Source organism: Mustelus asterias, chromosome 20, assembly GCF_964213995.1.
Source record: "Mustelus asterias chromosome 20, sMusAst1.hap1.1, whole genome shotgun sequence".
Lineage (NCBI taxonomy): Eukaryota > Metazoa > Chordata > Chondrichthyes > Carcharhiniformes > Triakidae > Mustelus > Mustelus asterias.
The window spans coordinates 79,216,139-79,232,080 of record NC_135820.1 but is presented as its reverse complement, the minus strand read 5'-3'; the positions used below and the strand labels follow the sequence as shown (position 1 = coordinate 79,232,080).

Sequence of the window (15,942 nt, the reverse complement as noted above, 5' to 3'; positions counted from 1 at the left end):
CAAACATTCACTCCCTCCACCACCGACACACAGCGGCAGCCGTGTGTACCACCTACGAGATGCACTGCAGCAGCTCACCAAGGCTCAAAGAACAAAGAAAAGTACAGCACAGGAACAGGCCCTTCGGCTCCCCAAGCCCGTGCCGATCAGTTTAGTTTAGTTAGGATGCCCTAACTAAACTGAAAAAAAATCTTCAGCCCTGTCTTGGCCCATTTCCCTCTATTCCCTCCCTATTCATGTGCCCATCTAGATACCTCTTAAATGTTGTTAATGTGCCTGCTTCCACCACCTCCTCTGGCAGCGCGTTCCAGGCACCCACCACTCTCTGCATGAAAAACGTCCCCCACACACATCTCCCTCTCACTTTGAACCTGTGCCCCCTTGTATTTGACCATTCCACCCTGGGGAAAAAGCCTCTGACTATCCACCCTGTCTGTGCCCCTCATAATTTTGTAGACCTCTATCAGATCGCCCCTCAGCCTCTGTCTTTCCAATCAAAACAATCCTAATTTATTCAACCTCTCCTCATAGCCAACACCCTCGAGACCGGGCAACATCTTGGTGAACATTCTTTGCACCCTCTCCAAAGCTTCCACATCCTTCTGGTAGTGTGGTGACCAGAACTGCACGCAATACTCCAAATGTGAAAAAAACTCACCAAGCTCAACACCATCCAGGCCAAAGTCATCCATTTGATGGCACCCCATCCACCACCTTAGACATTCACTCCCTCCACCACCAATGCACAGTACAGCAGTGTGTACCATCTACATGATTCACTGCAGTACCTCACCAAGGATCCTTCAACAGCTCCTTCCAAACCTGTGATCTCGACACCTGGAAGGTTACGGGCAGAAGGTGCACAGAACACCACCAGCTGCAAGTTCCCATCCAAGTTATGCACCATCCTCACTTGAAACAATAGCACCGTTCCTTCACTGTTGTTGGGTCAGAGTCCTGGAACTCCCTCCCTAACAGCATTGTTCCACAGGAGCAGGCTGAGGGTAAGGGAGTGTGTTTTTGCAGTTGATTTAGTTATTTATTTTTTCAGTTAAATTTGTGTTAAAAATCGGAGGTTTTTTTATCCAAAACAGGAAGTAGGCCCAGGAGAAGCCTGGGAAAGTTTTTATTTTGGAGGGTTTAAAAGCAGGCCGCACTTTTGAGTGGGCAGCGTCGGGAGCGGGCAGTGGAGTGAGCAGGGAGTAGAGTGTGAGCTGTAAGGGCTTTGGCTCACAGGGCTTCGGGGGAAAGGGCGAAGCGGGGTAGGTTTTTTTTTCTTTTCCATTCCTATAAAGGAAAAGGGTAGCTATGAGTGACAGGCCAGTTTGTTGCTTTCGGTGTGGGATGTGGGAGTTCCTGGAAACACCTAGCCGCCTGGAGGTTCACATTTGCGCTAGGTGCGTGGAACTGCAGCTCTTGAGGGACCGCGTCAGGGAACTGGAGCAGCGGCTTGATGACCTTAGTCTAGTCAGGGAGAATGAGAGGCAAATAAACATGAGTTATAGGCAAGTAGTTACACCGGGGCCTCAGGGGAAAGACACGTGGGTCACAGTTAGGAGGAGTAAAGGTCATAAGGGTAACATACCAGAGAGTATTCCAGTGGCGACAGGTGTGAGAGGGGAGGGGAGTGAGCAATTAGTGGTGGAGTCACCTGTGGTTGTCCCCCTCCAAAACAGGTATATTGTTTTGGATAGTGTGGGGGAGGATGACTCTCCAGGGGTAAGCCACAGTGACCACGTCACCGGCACACAGTCAGGCTCTGTGGCCCAGAAAGGAAAGAGAGGGATTAGGAGAGCAATAGTGGTGGGGGACGCGTCGGTTAGAGGCACGGACAGGCGATTCTGTGGGTGCGAACGGGACTCCAGGATAGTAGTCTGCCTACCTGGTGCTGGGGCACTGGATGTCGCCCAGTGGATAGGAAGCATATTAAAAGGGGAGGATAAAGAAACGGATGTCATTGTACACATTGGTGCAAATGACATACATAGGAAGAGCAGGGGGATCCTACGAGAGCAATTCAGGGAGTTGGGAAATAGGCTAAAAAGTAAGGCCTCCAGAGTGGCCATCTCTGGGCTGCTCCCAATGCCTAGGGCCAGTGAGGCTAGGAATAGGGAGATCGTACAATTGAACGCTTGGCTAAAGGACTGGTCCAGGAGGGAGGGCTTCATATTCCTGGATCACTGGGAAGTTTTCAAGAGAGGATGGCACCTGTACAAAAAGGACGGGTCACAACTAAATTGGAAGGGCACGAATATCCTGGCTGGGAGTTTTGCAAGTGCAGTTCGGGTAGGTTTAAACTAATATGGCAGGGGGGCGGGGATCAAAAAATTAGGTCTACAAGTGTAGAGGCTGGGGACGAGCTTGGGGCCAGGACAAGGCTGGCAAAGAAGAAGAGCACTCTGGGGGATAATGACCTCACTGGGCCTGGAGGTCTGGAGTGCATCTACTTCAATGCAAGGTGTGTAGCAGGTAAGACAGACGAACTTAGGGCCTTAATGCTTACAAGGAATTTGGATGTGGTTGCGGTGACAGAGACTTGGTTGAAAGAGGGACAGGACTGGCAGCTGAATATTCCGGGGTACAAGTGTAGGCGAGACAGAGGAGGGGCCAAAAGAGGTGGGGGAGTAGCAGTATTAGTTAGAGAGCATATTACAGCGGTGCAGAGGGAGGACAATTCAGAGGGGTCGTGTAACGAGTCACTGTGGGTGGAGCTCAGAAACAGGAAGGGCGCAGTCACTATGTTGGGGGTATACTACAGGCCCCCCAACAGCCCAAGGGAAGTGGAAGAACGGATATGTCAGGAGATAATGGATAGGTGCAGGAAAAATAGGGTTGTTATAGTGGGAGACTTCAATTTCCCTGGTATAGACTGGAAATTGCTGAGAGCTGGGACTCTGAATGGGGAGGCATTTGTAAAATGCATACAGGAGGGTTCTTTGGAACAATATGTAGATAGCCCGACTAGAAAGGGGGCTATACTGGACCTAGTACTGGGGAATGAGCCCGGTCAGGTCTTCAAAGTTTCGGTAGGGGAACACGTGGCAAATAGTGACCACAATTCTGTTAGCTTTAGGATAGTGATGGAAAAGGATGAGTGGTGTCCCAAGGGTAAGGTGTTGGATTGGGGGAAGGCTAACTTTAATGGGATCAGGCAGAAATTGGCAGCTGTTGATTGGGAGAGGCTGTTTGAGGGTAAATCCACATCTGGCATGTGGGAGTCTTTTAAGGAACAGTTGTTAAGGCTGCAGGATAGGCATGTGCCTGTAAAAAAGAAGGATAGGAAGGGTAGGATTCGAGAACCGTGGATAACCAGGGAAATTGAGGGATTGGTCAAAAAGAAAAGAGTGGTGTATGTTAGGTCCAGGCAGCTAAAAACGGAGGGAGCTCTGGAGGAATACAAAGAAAGTTGGGAAGAACTCAAACGAGGAATTAGAAGGGCAAAAAGGGGTCACGAAATGTCCTTGGCAGACAGGATTAAGGAGAATCCCAAGGCATTTTATTCATACGTTAGGAACAAAAGGGTTGTCAGGGAAAAGATCGGACCTCTCAGGATCAAAAGTGGAGAATTATGCTTGGAGCCCAAAGAAGTAGGGGAGATCCTAAATGAATACTTTGCGTCGGTATTCACAAAGGAGAGGGTAGTGTTGACTGGGAGTGTCTCGGAGGGGAGTGATGACCCGTTAGAGAAAATCTCCATTACAAGGGAGGAAGTGTTAGGTTTTTTAGGGAATATAAAGACTGACAAATCCCCAGGGCCTGATGGAATCTATCCCAGGCTGCTCAGGGAGACGAGAGATGAAATCGCTGGGCCTTTGATGCAAATCTTTGTCTCGTCACTGGACACAGGTGAGGTCCCAGAGGACTGGAGGATAGCTAATGTGGTCCCGTTATTTAAGAAGGGTAGGAAGGATAACCCGGGAAATTATAGGCCGGTGAGCTTGACATCCGTGGTCGGGAAGTTGTTGGAGAGGATTCTTAGAGATAGGATGTATGCGCATTTAGAAAGGAATAAACTCATTAACGATAGTCAGCATGGCTTTGTGAGAGGGAGGTCATGCCTCACTAACCTGGTGGAGTTTTTTGAAGAAGTGACTAGAATGGTTGACGAGGGAAGGGCCGTGGATGTCGTCGATATGGACTTTAGTAAAGCGTTTGACAAAGTCCCTCATGGTAGGCTGGTGAAAAAGGTTGGATCTCATGGGATAAAGGGGGAGGTGGCTAGATGGGTGGAGAACTGGCTTGGTCACAGCAGACAGAGGGTGGTAGTGGAAGGGTCTTTTTCCGGCTGGATGCCTGTGACTAGTGGTGTTCCGCAGGGCTCTGCATTGGGATCTCTGCTGTTCGTGATTTATATAAACGATCTGGAAGAAGGTGTAACTGGGGTGATCAGTAAGTTTGCGGACGACACGAAAGTGACTGGACTTGCAGATAGTGAGGAACATTGTCAGAGGCTACAGAAGGATATAGATAGGCTGGAAATTTGGGCAAAGAACTGGAAGATGGAGTTCAATCCAGATAAATGCGAAGTGATGCATTTTGGTAGAACTAACGTAGGGGGGAGCTATATGATAAATGGCAGAACCATAAAGGGTGTAGATACGCAGAGGGACCTGGGTGTGCAAGTCCACAGATCCTTGAAGGTGGCGTCACAGGTGGAGAAGGTAGTGAATAAGGCATATGGCATGCTTGCCTTTATAGGACAGGGCATAGAGTATAAAAGTTGGGGTCTGATGTTGCAGTTGTATAGAACGTTGGTTCGGCCGCATTTGGAATACTGCGCCCAGTTCTGGTCGCCACACTAGCGGAAGGACATGGAGGCTTTAGAGAGAGTGCAGAGGAGGTTTACCAGGATGTTGCCTGGTATGGAAGGGCTTAGTTATGAGGAGAGATTGGGTAAACTGGGGTTGTTCTCACTGGAAAGACGGAGGATGAGGGGTGACCGAATAGAGGTGTATAAAATTATGAAAGGCATAGATAGGGTGAACGGTGGGAAGCTTTTTCCCAGATCGGTGGTGACGTTCATGAGGGGTCATAGGTTCAAGGTGACGGGGGGGAGGTTTAACACAGATATCAGAAGGACATATTTTACACAGAGGGTGGTGGGGGCCTGGAATGCACTGCCGGACAAGGTGGTGGAGGCGGACACACTGGGAACGTTTAAGACTTATCTAGATCGCCACATGAACGGAGTGGGAATGGAGGGATACAAAAGAATGGTCTAGTTTGGATCAGGGAGCGGCGCGGGCTTGGAGGGCCGAAGGGCCTGTTCCTGTGCTGTATTGTTCTTTGTTCTTTGTTTTGTTCTAGCACTGTGGGTGCACCTACACCTCAGCGATTCCAGAAGCAGCTCACCACCACCTTCTCAAGGACAATTAAGGATGGGCAATGAATGCTGGCCCAGCCAGCGACACCCACATTCCAAGAATGAGTGAAATGAAGTATCTAGTCATGATGCTCGTGTAGGGTGTGTGGGGAAGGTGGGGACAGAGCAACACATCTCCTTCATGCCATGAATTTCTGATGTTTGGAAGAATCAGAATTATCTCAAAGGGTGACTTTTGTGAGAAAGTTAGAATCAGAAAAGTAATAATTACACAATGTTTGATGGTAGATTTGTGGTACTGGCAAATGGGCCCATCATCAGCTCGACCAAGACCTGAAGCATTCAGTTTCGCAGCTACTGCAATATCAAAGAGATTTGAGAGTTTGGGCTCACTGGGAGTGAAGATGCTTTTGGGCAGGTGAGAACGTCCTGTCCGATTTACACTTTTTCCAATTCCCTTTCCCGCCGACCTCAGTTTCAACCCCCTTCTTTCCTGGGAATGACAGGGTAACACAGATTCCTCACATTACCCACTCGCCACATCGGAAAGCCAACACCCTCAGCTGGGCACATCCGTCATTTTACCACTTACTTCCCTTCAGATCCATAGCTGTTCATGCTTTCCTCAATGGACTCATGGCTGGCTTGACGCACCGTTCTACTTGGCATCTCGACGGCAAGTCCTGTCTCCGTGCTGCGTTGGATTGCCCCTCGTAGTTTCCGACCATCTCCATCTATAAGAAGAAGATGAATCGGTTAGGTAGTGCTGGAGGTTCCCCCTCATAGAATCATACAATCCCTTCAGCGTAGAAGGAAGCCATTCGGCCCATTGAGTCTGCACTGACTCTCCGATAGAGCATCTTACCCAGTCCTATCCCAGTAATGCTGCACCTTTGGACACTAAGGGGAAATCTAGCATGGCCAATCCATCTAACCTGTACATCGTTGGAGTGTGGGAGGAAACTGGAGCACCCGGAGGAAACCCACACATACGCAGGGAGAATGTGCAAACTTCACACAGACAGACACTCAAGGTTGGAATTGAACCCGGGTCCCTGGCGCTGTGAGGCAGCCGTGCTAACCACTGTGCCACCGTGCTGCCTCAGCATTACTCAGCACGAAATCCTCTATCCAGATTGCCCTCCCCAAGGTAAGCAGCAGAACCCAGATAACTGGAGAATGCCCTAGTCAGGAATTTCATGCAGGAGGTGTTGGTCTAGTGGTGTTATCGCTAGACTATTCATCGAGAAACTCAGCTGATGTTCTGGGGACCGGCGTTCGAATCCCGCCACGGCAGATGGTGGAATTTGAATTCAATAAAAAAATCTGGAATTAAGAACCTACTGATGACCATGAAACCATTGTCGATTGTCGTAAAAACCCATCTGGTTCACTAATGTCCTTTAGGGAAGGAAATCTGCCGTCCTTACCCGGTCTGGCCTACATGTGACTCCAGAGCCACAGCAATGTGGTAGATTCTGAAATGGCCGAGCCAAGGGCAAGTAGGGATGGCCAATAAATGCTGGCCAGCCAGCAACACCCATGTCCCACGAATGAATGAATAAAAATGATACAGGTGATGTGGCTGATGCCGCTGGACTCCCCGTCCTCTGATAGGCTGGCAGCTTTTGGAGGTGGGCACTCCTCTTGAGCTGCCCTCCCCACCACTCCCACCAGCTTATGGTCTCCTGAAGTTGCCATGGGCCCTCCCTCCCTCCCAACGCGAACAACTTAAAGCATCAGAACAATGCAAAAGGTAATAAAGAGCTCAACCGGAGTTCACCAGGTACTCTCACCGTGCACCATGGACCGTACACCGTCACTGGTAAAAAACAGCGACCATTCCACGCTCCATCACCAGGGTGTTGGCTATAACAGGTTGAATAAACTCGGATTGTTTTCACTGGAGAGATGGAGGCTGAGGGGAGACCTGATAGAGGTCTACAAAATGATGAGAGGCACAGACAGGGTGGATAGTCAGAGGCTTTTTCCCAGGGTGGAAGCGTCAATTACAAGGGGCACAGGTTCAAGGTGAGAGGGGAGAAGTTTTTCACGCAGAGAGTGGTGGGTGCCTGGAACGCGCTGCCAGAGGAAGTGGTGGAAGCAGGCACATTAGCAACATTTAGGAAGCATCTGGATGGGTACATGAATAGGGAGGGAATAGAGGGATACGGACCGAGTAAGGGCAGAAGGTTTATTTTAGTTTAGTTAGGGCATCATGATCGGCACAGGCTTGGAGGGCCGAAAGGCCTGTGTTGTACTTTTCTCTGTTCATTGTTCATTCAGCCAATCTCACAGCCAGTCCCTCAGGACCGATAATATCACATGTACTGATTAGTCAACAACCCATTATCCTTGTTTCATGTGATTATTGAGAACTAGACAGCCTTTTATTTCCCAGTGAGTTGCATGTATCTGGGACCCTGAACTGTTGGATAGAAACAATAACAAGCAAACAGAATCCAGACACATTACACCATCCTGTGGCAACCTTATTTTATTTGACTCTGGGGGCTTGTGATTCCATAATATTTATCAATTTTAATTTACATCCCATCTACCAGATTAAAAATCCCAGTCATAAAAATGATTCAAGAAATGAAAGTAATTATAGTTCCATCTCCAAGTGACTCATAACAATTATGTCACTGATTTATTGAAGATCAGCCACTAATTCAACATAGTCACGGTATCTGCAGAAACAGAACGATCCAAGCTTTAATAGTTTGGATAGAATGGTTCCTATCACAGATGGGATATTATAGTTCGGAAGCGAAACTGGGAGTATCTCCACTGGCAAAGCCAAGAGGATCATCAGTGGACTTTTGTTTAGAATTCTGAGCGGTTTTGGAATAATGAGAAGGTGTAAAGTACTCTGCCAGGGGAAGTTATTGAAGTTTATTTATTTATTAGTATCACAAGTAGGCTTACATTAACAATGCTATGAAGTTACTGCGAAAATCCCCTAGTCGTCACACTCCAGTGCCTGTTTGGGAATACTGAGGGAGAATTTATCATGGCCAATGCACATCTTTGGACTGTGGGAGGAAACCGGAGCACCCGGAGGAAACCCTCGGGGAAAACGTGCAAACTCCACACAGACAGTGACCAAAGCCAGGAATCGAACTCGGGTGTCTGGCGCTGTGAGACAGCAGTGCTAACCGTGCCACCGTGAAGTATAGCTAACATCAGGCACAGTGTTAGCTGTGGCTCAGTTGATGGCACTCTTTCCGTTGGATCATGAATTTCAAGTTCAAGTTTGAGGACAGAAGTCCAGGTTGAGCCTCCAGTGCAGTACTGAGGGAGTACTCCAGGGTCAGAGGTGCAGCCTTTTTGGATGAGATGTTAAACTGAGACCCCATTTGAGGCTTGGTTGGCCGTGAACGTACTGAGCTGCTATTCTGAGGAAGGAGAGGGGAGTTCTCCCCAGAGTCCTGGCTGATATTCTATCAACATCACAAAAAAAAACAGATTATCTAATCATCATCATATTGGTGCTTGTGGGATCTTTCTATGCACAAAATAGCTGTTGTGTTTCCAACCTGACAACAGTGGCTACTCTTCAGAAGTACTTCAAAGCACTTGATAGATAACGAGTGATTGTGAAAGGCACTATATCAATGCAAAGTTCCTTTTAATTTCACAACCTTAGGAATGGAAGATTGGGAGGAATTTCCAGCTGTTCACTCCAGCAGGATTCTTTAGGCTTCCTGGCAGTGTGAGGTGGCCTCAGTGGGAATTCCCATTGATAGCAGCAGATCCAGACGATGCCACCACCAGCAAACAGCCCGCCACCAAGAAAAGCGCTGAGCGGAGGCCAGAGAACCTGTTTCACAGGGGTCCAGATTAACATCTTCACACCGAGAGTGGTGAAGTTTTGGAATTCTGTTTTAAGGTTAATGGTTGAGACAGAAGCTGTAACAAGACTGGATTAGATTGTTGGATGAAGGAAAAGATGATGAAGGGGAACTGGGTGAGCAAATGTAATTTGGACTATTTGCCCAGGGTTGTGTGAGCGCAGACATGGACTGATTGGACTCAGTGATGGTTTCATGTATCGACACAATATGAACCTGTTTGCTCGGAGCATAATCCCACAATTCATCAGTGCCCTTCAGAACCTCATTGGATTGTTCACCCTCTTGTTCTGAATGTGGCAAAGGGAAGATCACAGCTACTGTCCACACAGATCCACTTTCCAATGCTGATCACTGGCTTGTGATAAGAACATGAGAACATATGAACTAGGAGCAGGAGTAGGCCATCTGCCCCCTCAAGCCTGCTCCGCCATTCAATAAGATCATGGCTGATCTTTTCGTGGACTCAGCTCCACTTACCCGCCCGCTCACCATAACCCTTAATTCCTTCACTGTTCAAAAATCTATCTATCCTTGCCTTAAAAACATTCAATGAGGTAGCCTCAACTGCTTCACTGGGCAGAGAATTCCACAGATTCACAACCCTTTGTGTGAAGAAGTTCCTCTTCAACTCAGTCCTCAATATGCTTCCCCTTATTTTGAGGCTATGCCCCCTAGTTCTGGTTTCACCTGCCAGTGGAAACAACTTCCCTGCTTCTAACTTATCTATTCCCTTCATAATCTTAAATGTTTCTATAAGATCTCCCCTCATTCTTCTGAATTCCAATGCGTATAGCCCCAGTCTACTCAGTCTCTCCTCATAAGCCAACCCTCTCAACTCTGGAATCAACCTAGTGAATCTCCTCTGCACCCCCTCCAGTGCCAGTATATCCTTTCTCAAGTAAGGAGACCAAAACTATACACAGTACTCCAGGTGTGGCGTCACCAGCACTTTATACAGCTGCAACATAACCTCACTGTTTTTAAACTCCATCCCTCTCGCAATGAAGGACAAAATTACCTGCTGCACCTGCAAACCAATTTTTTGTGATTCATGCACAAGGACACCCAGGTCCCTCTGCACAGCAGCATGCTGCAATTTTTTACCAATTAAATAATTGTCCATTTTGCTGTTATTCCTACCTAAATGGATGACCTCACATTTACCAACATTGTACTCCATCTGCCAGACCCTCGCCCACTCACTTAGACTATCTATATCCCTTTGCAGACTTTCAGTGTCCTCTGCACACTTTGCTCTGCCACTCATCTTTGTGTTTTCTGCGAACTTTGACACACTATACCCGGTCCCCAACTCCAAATCATCCATATAAATCATAAACAATTACGGTCCCAACACTGATCCCTGAGGCACACCACTAGTCGCTGATCGCCAACCAGAAAAACACACCCCCACACTTTGCGTTCTGTTAGTTAATCATAGAATCATAGAAACCCTACAGTGCAGAAGGAGGCCATTCGGCCCATCGAGTCTGCACCGACCACAATCCCACCCAGGCCCTACCCCCACATATTTTACCCACTAATCCCTCTAATCTACACATCTCAGGACTCTAAGGGGCAATTTTTAACCTGGCCAATCAACCTAACCCGCACATCTTTGGACTGTGGGAGGAAACCGGAGCACCCGGAGGAAACTCACGCAGACACGAGGAGAATGTGCAAACTCCACACAGACAGTGACCCGAGCCGGGAATCGAACCCGGGACCCTGGAGCTGTGAAGCAGCAGTGCTAACCACTGTGCTACCGTGTGATCAACTGTGGGAACTCCAGTTACCCTCTTCACAGCCAGGGCCTGGGCACTGAGGTCAATTGCAGGTACCGAACTGGTGCCTGAAGGTTTGTGCAATCAGATCCCTGCTCACTGAACAAATATGTGAATAACTCACCCACATGGGTGAACAAGTTCAGCTGAAGCCAAAGATCAGCCATGATCATATTGAATGATGGAGATGGACCCAATGGTCTTTTCCTGCTCCTAGTTCGTATGTTCTCATGTAAAATGTTAACATTGAAGTACTGCTGGATTGGGAGTTGGGTGTAGGTCAGTGAGCACAGAGGTGGTGAGAGTCATTGGTAATCACCCAAGCTGTTTTTTATTGAGGAGATCAAATGGCAGAGAGACTGTCAATGCAGTTTGTTTTAACACTTTGCTGTACACAGCTGCTTCATTCCATCAGTTGCAGGATTCTAGAGAGAAAGTTGCCTCTGCACAAGACAATTTAAGTTCTTTCCTGATGGGTTTCCCACAATCTACACACCTTTAAGCTCCTCCTAAACTCTGCTGTCCTTTGCTCCAGCTCTCACCATCTCTGTGCTCACTGTCCTACACCGACTCCCAGTTAAGCAATGTCAAAATTTTACTTTTAGAACATAAAAACTCGGAGCAGAAAAAGACCGTTCGGCCCACCAAGACCTCTCCATCATTCAGTATGATCATGGCTGATCCTTGACTTTAACTTTCCCACTCATTCCCATATCACTGGATTCCCTGAGAGATCCCAGTTGTAAATATAATTAATGATGGAACGCCTACAAGCCTCTGGGGAGGAGAATTCCAAAGATTCACAACCCTTGAAGTGAAGAAATTCCTCTTCATCTCAGTCCTAAATGATTGTCCCTTCGTCCTGTCACTATGTTCAAGATTCTCCAGTAAGATCTTCTTACTGTGTTTACCCCAGTCCAACGCCGGCATCTCCACATCAAGATTCTCCAGCCAGGGGAAACAACCTCGCAGGATCCACCCTGTCAATTCCCCTTCAGAAGCTTGTTTCAATCATCTCTCACTCTACCAAACTCCAGAGAGTATACATCCCATTTCCATCTTTATGTTCACATCGATCAATGGTTTCATTCCTCACTGTAAATTTCTCCAGCCCGAGAACTTTCCTCTTGATCTGCACAACTTCAATTCTGGCCCCGGTCTACTCAGTCTCTCCTCATAAACCAACCCTCTCAACTCTGGAATCAACCGAGTGAATCTCCTCTGCAGGGTTCAGGGTAAACACATTCCTCTTAGAGTGAAGGGCGAGGCTGGCAGAAGTAGGGAACCCTGGGTGACTGGGGATATAGAGGCCCTGGTCAAAAAGAAGAAAGAGGCACATGACGTGCATTGGCAGCTGGGATCAAGTGAATCCCTTGAAAAGTATAGGGGGTATGGGAGTAGAATTAAGAGAGAAATCAGGAGGGCAAAAAGGGGACACAAGGTTGTTTTGGCAGATAAGGCAAAGGAGAATCCAAAGAGCTTCTACAAATACATAAAGGACAAAAGAGTAACAAGAGGCAGAGTACGGCCTCTTGAGGATCAAAAAGGTCACCTATGTGCAGATCAACATGAGATCTAAATGAATATTTCTCATCAGTATTTACTGTTGAGAAAAGCATGGATGTTAGGGAACTTGGGGAAATAAATAGTGATGTCTTGAGGAGTGTACATATTACAGAGAAGGAGATGCTGGAAGTCTTAAAACGCATCAAGATAGATAAATCCCCGGGACCTGATGAAGTGTATCCCAGGAAACTGTGGGTGGCTAGGGAGGAAATTGCGGTTTCCCTCGCTGAGCTATTTGAATCATCGATAGTCACGGGTGAGATGCCTGAAGATTGGAGAGTGGCAAATGTTGTGCCTTTGTTTAAAAAGGCTGCAGGGAAAAGCCTGGGAACTACAGGCCAGTTAGCCTCACATCTGTGGTGGGTAAATTGTTGGAAGGTATTTTGAGAGACAGGATCTGCAGGCATTTAGAGACGCAAGTACTGATTAGGGACAGTCAGCATGGCTTTGTGAGTGGAAAATCATGTCTCACAAATTTGATTGAGTTTTTTGAAGGGGTAACCAAGAAGGTAGATGAGGGCAGTGCAGTTGATGTTGTCTACAAGGACTTTAGCAAGGCCTTTGACAAGATACCGCATGGTGGGTTGTTGCATAAGGTTAAATCTCATGGGATCCAGGGTGAGGTATCTAAATGGATACAAAATTGGCTTCTTGACAGAAGACAGAGGGTGGTTGTAGAGGGTTGTTTTTCAAACTGGAGGCCTGTGACCAGCGGTGTGCCTCAGGGATCAGTGCTGGGCCCACTGTTATTTGTCATTTATATTAATGATTTGGATGAGAATATAGGAGGCATGGTTAGTAAGTTTGCAGATGACACTAAGATTGGTGGCATAGTGGACAGTGAAGAAAGTTATCTCCAATTGCAACAGGATCTTGATCAATTGGGCCAGTGGGCTGACGAATGGCAGATGGAGTTTAATTTAGACAAATGCGAGGTGATGCATTTTGATAGATTGAACCAGGGCAGGACTTACTCAGTTAATGGTAGGGCGTTGGGGAGAGTTACAGAACAAAGAGATCGAGGGGTACATGTTCATAGCTCCTTGAAAGTGGAGCCACAGGTGGACAGAATGGTGAAGAAGGCATTCGGCATACTTGGTTTCATTGGTCAGAACATTGAATACAGGAGTTGGAACGTCTTGTTGAAGTTGTACAAGACATTGGTCAGGCCACACTTGGAATACTGTGTGCAATTCTGGTCATCCTATTACAGAAAGGATATTATTAAACTAGAAAGAGTGCAGAAAAGATTTACTGGGATGCTACCAGGACTTGATGCGACCAGGACTTTAGGTACACAGAGGGACCTGGGTGTGCAAGTCCACAGATCCTTGAAGGTGACGTCACAGGTGGAGAAGGTAGTGAATAAGGCATATGGCATGCTTGCCTTTATAGGACGGGGCATAGAGTATAAAAGTTGGGGTCTGGTGTTGCAGTTGTATAGAACGTTGGTTTGGCCGCATTTGGAATACTGCGCCCAGTTCTGGTCGCCACACTACCAGAAGGACGTGGAGGCTTTGGAGAGAGTGCAGAGGAGGTTTACCAGGATGTTGCCTGGTATGGAAGGGCTTAGTTATGAGGAGAGATTGGGTAAACTGGGGTTGTTCTCACTGGAAAGGCGGAGGATGAGGGGTGACCGAATAGAGGTGTATAAAATTATGAAAGGCATAGATAGGGTGAACGGTGGGAAGCTTTTTCCCAGGTCAGTGGTGACGTTCATGAGGGGTCATAGGTTCAAGGTGAAGGGGGGGAGGTTTAACACGGATATCAGAAGGACGTATTTTACACAGAGGGTGGTGGGGGCCTGGAATGCGCTGCCGGGCAAGGTGGTGGAGGCAGACACACTGGGAATGTTTAAGACTTATCTAGACAGCCACATGAATGGAGTGGGAATGGAGGGATACAAAAGAATGATCTAGTTGGGACCAGGGAGCACTGCGGGCTTGGAGGGCCGAAGGGCCTGTTCCTGTGCTGTATTGTTCTTTGTTCTTTGTTCTTTGTTTTGAGGGATTGAGTTATAAAGAGAGGTTAGATAGACTGGGACTTTTTCCTCTGGAGCGTAGGAGGCTGAGAGGTGATCTTATAGAGGTCTATAAAATAATGAGGGGCACAGATCCGATAGATAGTCAATATCTTTTCCCAAAGATAGGGGAGTCTAAAACTAGAGGGCATAGGTTTAAGGTGAGAGGGGAGAGATACAAAAGTGTCCAGAGGGGCAATATTTTCACACAGAGGGTGGTGGGTGTCTGGAACAAGCTGCCAGAGGTAGTAGTAGAGGCGGGTACAATTTTGTCTTTTAAAAAGCATTTAGATAGTTACATGGGTACGATGGGTATAGCGGGATATGGGCCAAATGCGGGCAATTGGGATTAGTTTAGGGGTTTTTTAAAAAAAGGGCGGCGTGGACAAGTTGGGCCGAAGGACCTGTTCCCATGCTGTAAACCTCTATGACTCTATCCCATCATGTTTTTGAGGAAGAGAAGGTGTTACAAGCTAATAGGCTGGAGGAAATAGATGTTCGGAGGGAGGATGTCCTGGCAGTTTTGAATAAACTGAAGGTCGATAAGTCCCCTGGGCCTGATGAAATATATCCTAGGATTCTTTGGGAGGCAAGGGATGAGATTGCAGAGCCTTTGGCTTTGATCTTTGGGTCCTCGCTGTCCACGGGGATGGTGCCAGAGGACTGGAGAATGGTGAATGTTGTTCCTCTGTTTAAGAAAGGGAATAGAAATGACCCTGGTAATTATAGACCGGTTAGTCTTACTTCGGTGGTTGGTAAATTGATGGAAAAGGTCCTTAGGGATGGGATTTACGACCATTTAGAAAGATGCGGATTAATCCGGGGTAGTCAGCACGGATTCGTGAAGGGCAAGTCGTGCCTCACAAATTTGATAGAATTTTTTGAGGAGGTAACTAAGTGTGTTGATGAAGGTAGGGCAGTTGATGTCATATACATGGATTTTAGTAAGGCGTTTGATAAGGTCCCCCATGGTCGGCTTATGATGAAAGTGAGGAGGTGTGGGATAGAGGGAAAGTTGGCCGATTGGATAGGTAACTGGCTATCTGATCGAAGACAGAGGGTGGTGGTGGATGGAAAATTTTCGGATTGGAGGCAGGTTGCTAGCGGAGTGCCACAGAGATCAGTGCTTGGTCCTCTGCTCTTTGTGACTTTTATTAATGACTTAGAGGAGGGGGCTGAAGGGTGGATCAGTACATTTGCCGATGACACCAGGATTGGTGGAGTAGTGGATGAGGTGGAGGGCTGTTGTAGGCTGCAAAGAGACATAGATAGGATGCAAAGCTGGGCTGAAAAATGGCAAATGGAGTTTAACCCTGATAAATGTGAGGTGATTCATTTTGGTGGGACTAATTTAAATGTGGATTACAGGGTCAAAGGTAGGGTTCTGAA

General features: G+C 47.4%; 1 protein-coding gene across 2 annotated transcripts in view; it reads right to left on the bottom strand.

The window, feature by feature from the left end:
- rims4 (regulating synaptic membrane exocytosis 4) overlaps positions 1-15,942 on the bottom strand; it is a 103,223-nt gene that overhangs the window by 39,990 nt on the left and 47,291 nt on the right. The window contains exon 3 of one of the 2 annotated variants that reach the window (XM_078236185.1): positions 5,916-6,051. In XM_078236185.1, the coding sequence (XP_078092311.1) occupies positions 5,916-6,051 (136 nt within the window). Of the gene's footprint in view, positions 1-5,915; positions 6,058-15,942 lie in introns of both variants that reach the window. The other variant, XM_078236184.1, reaches the window with a different exon arrangement.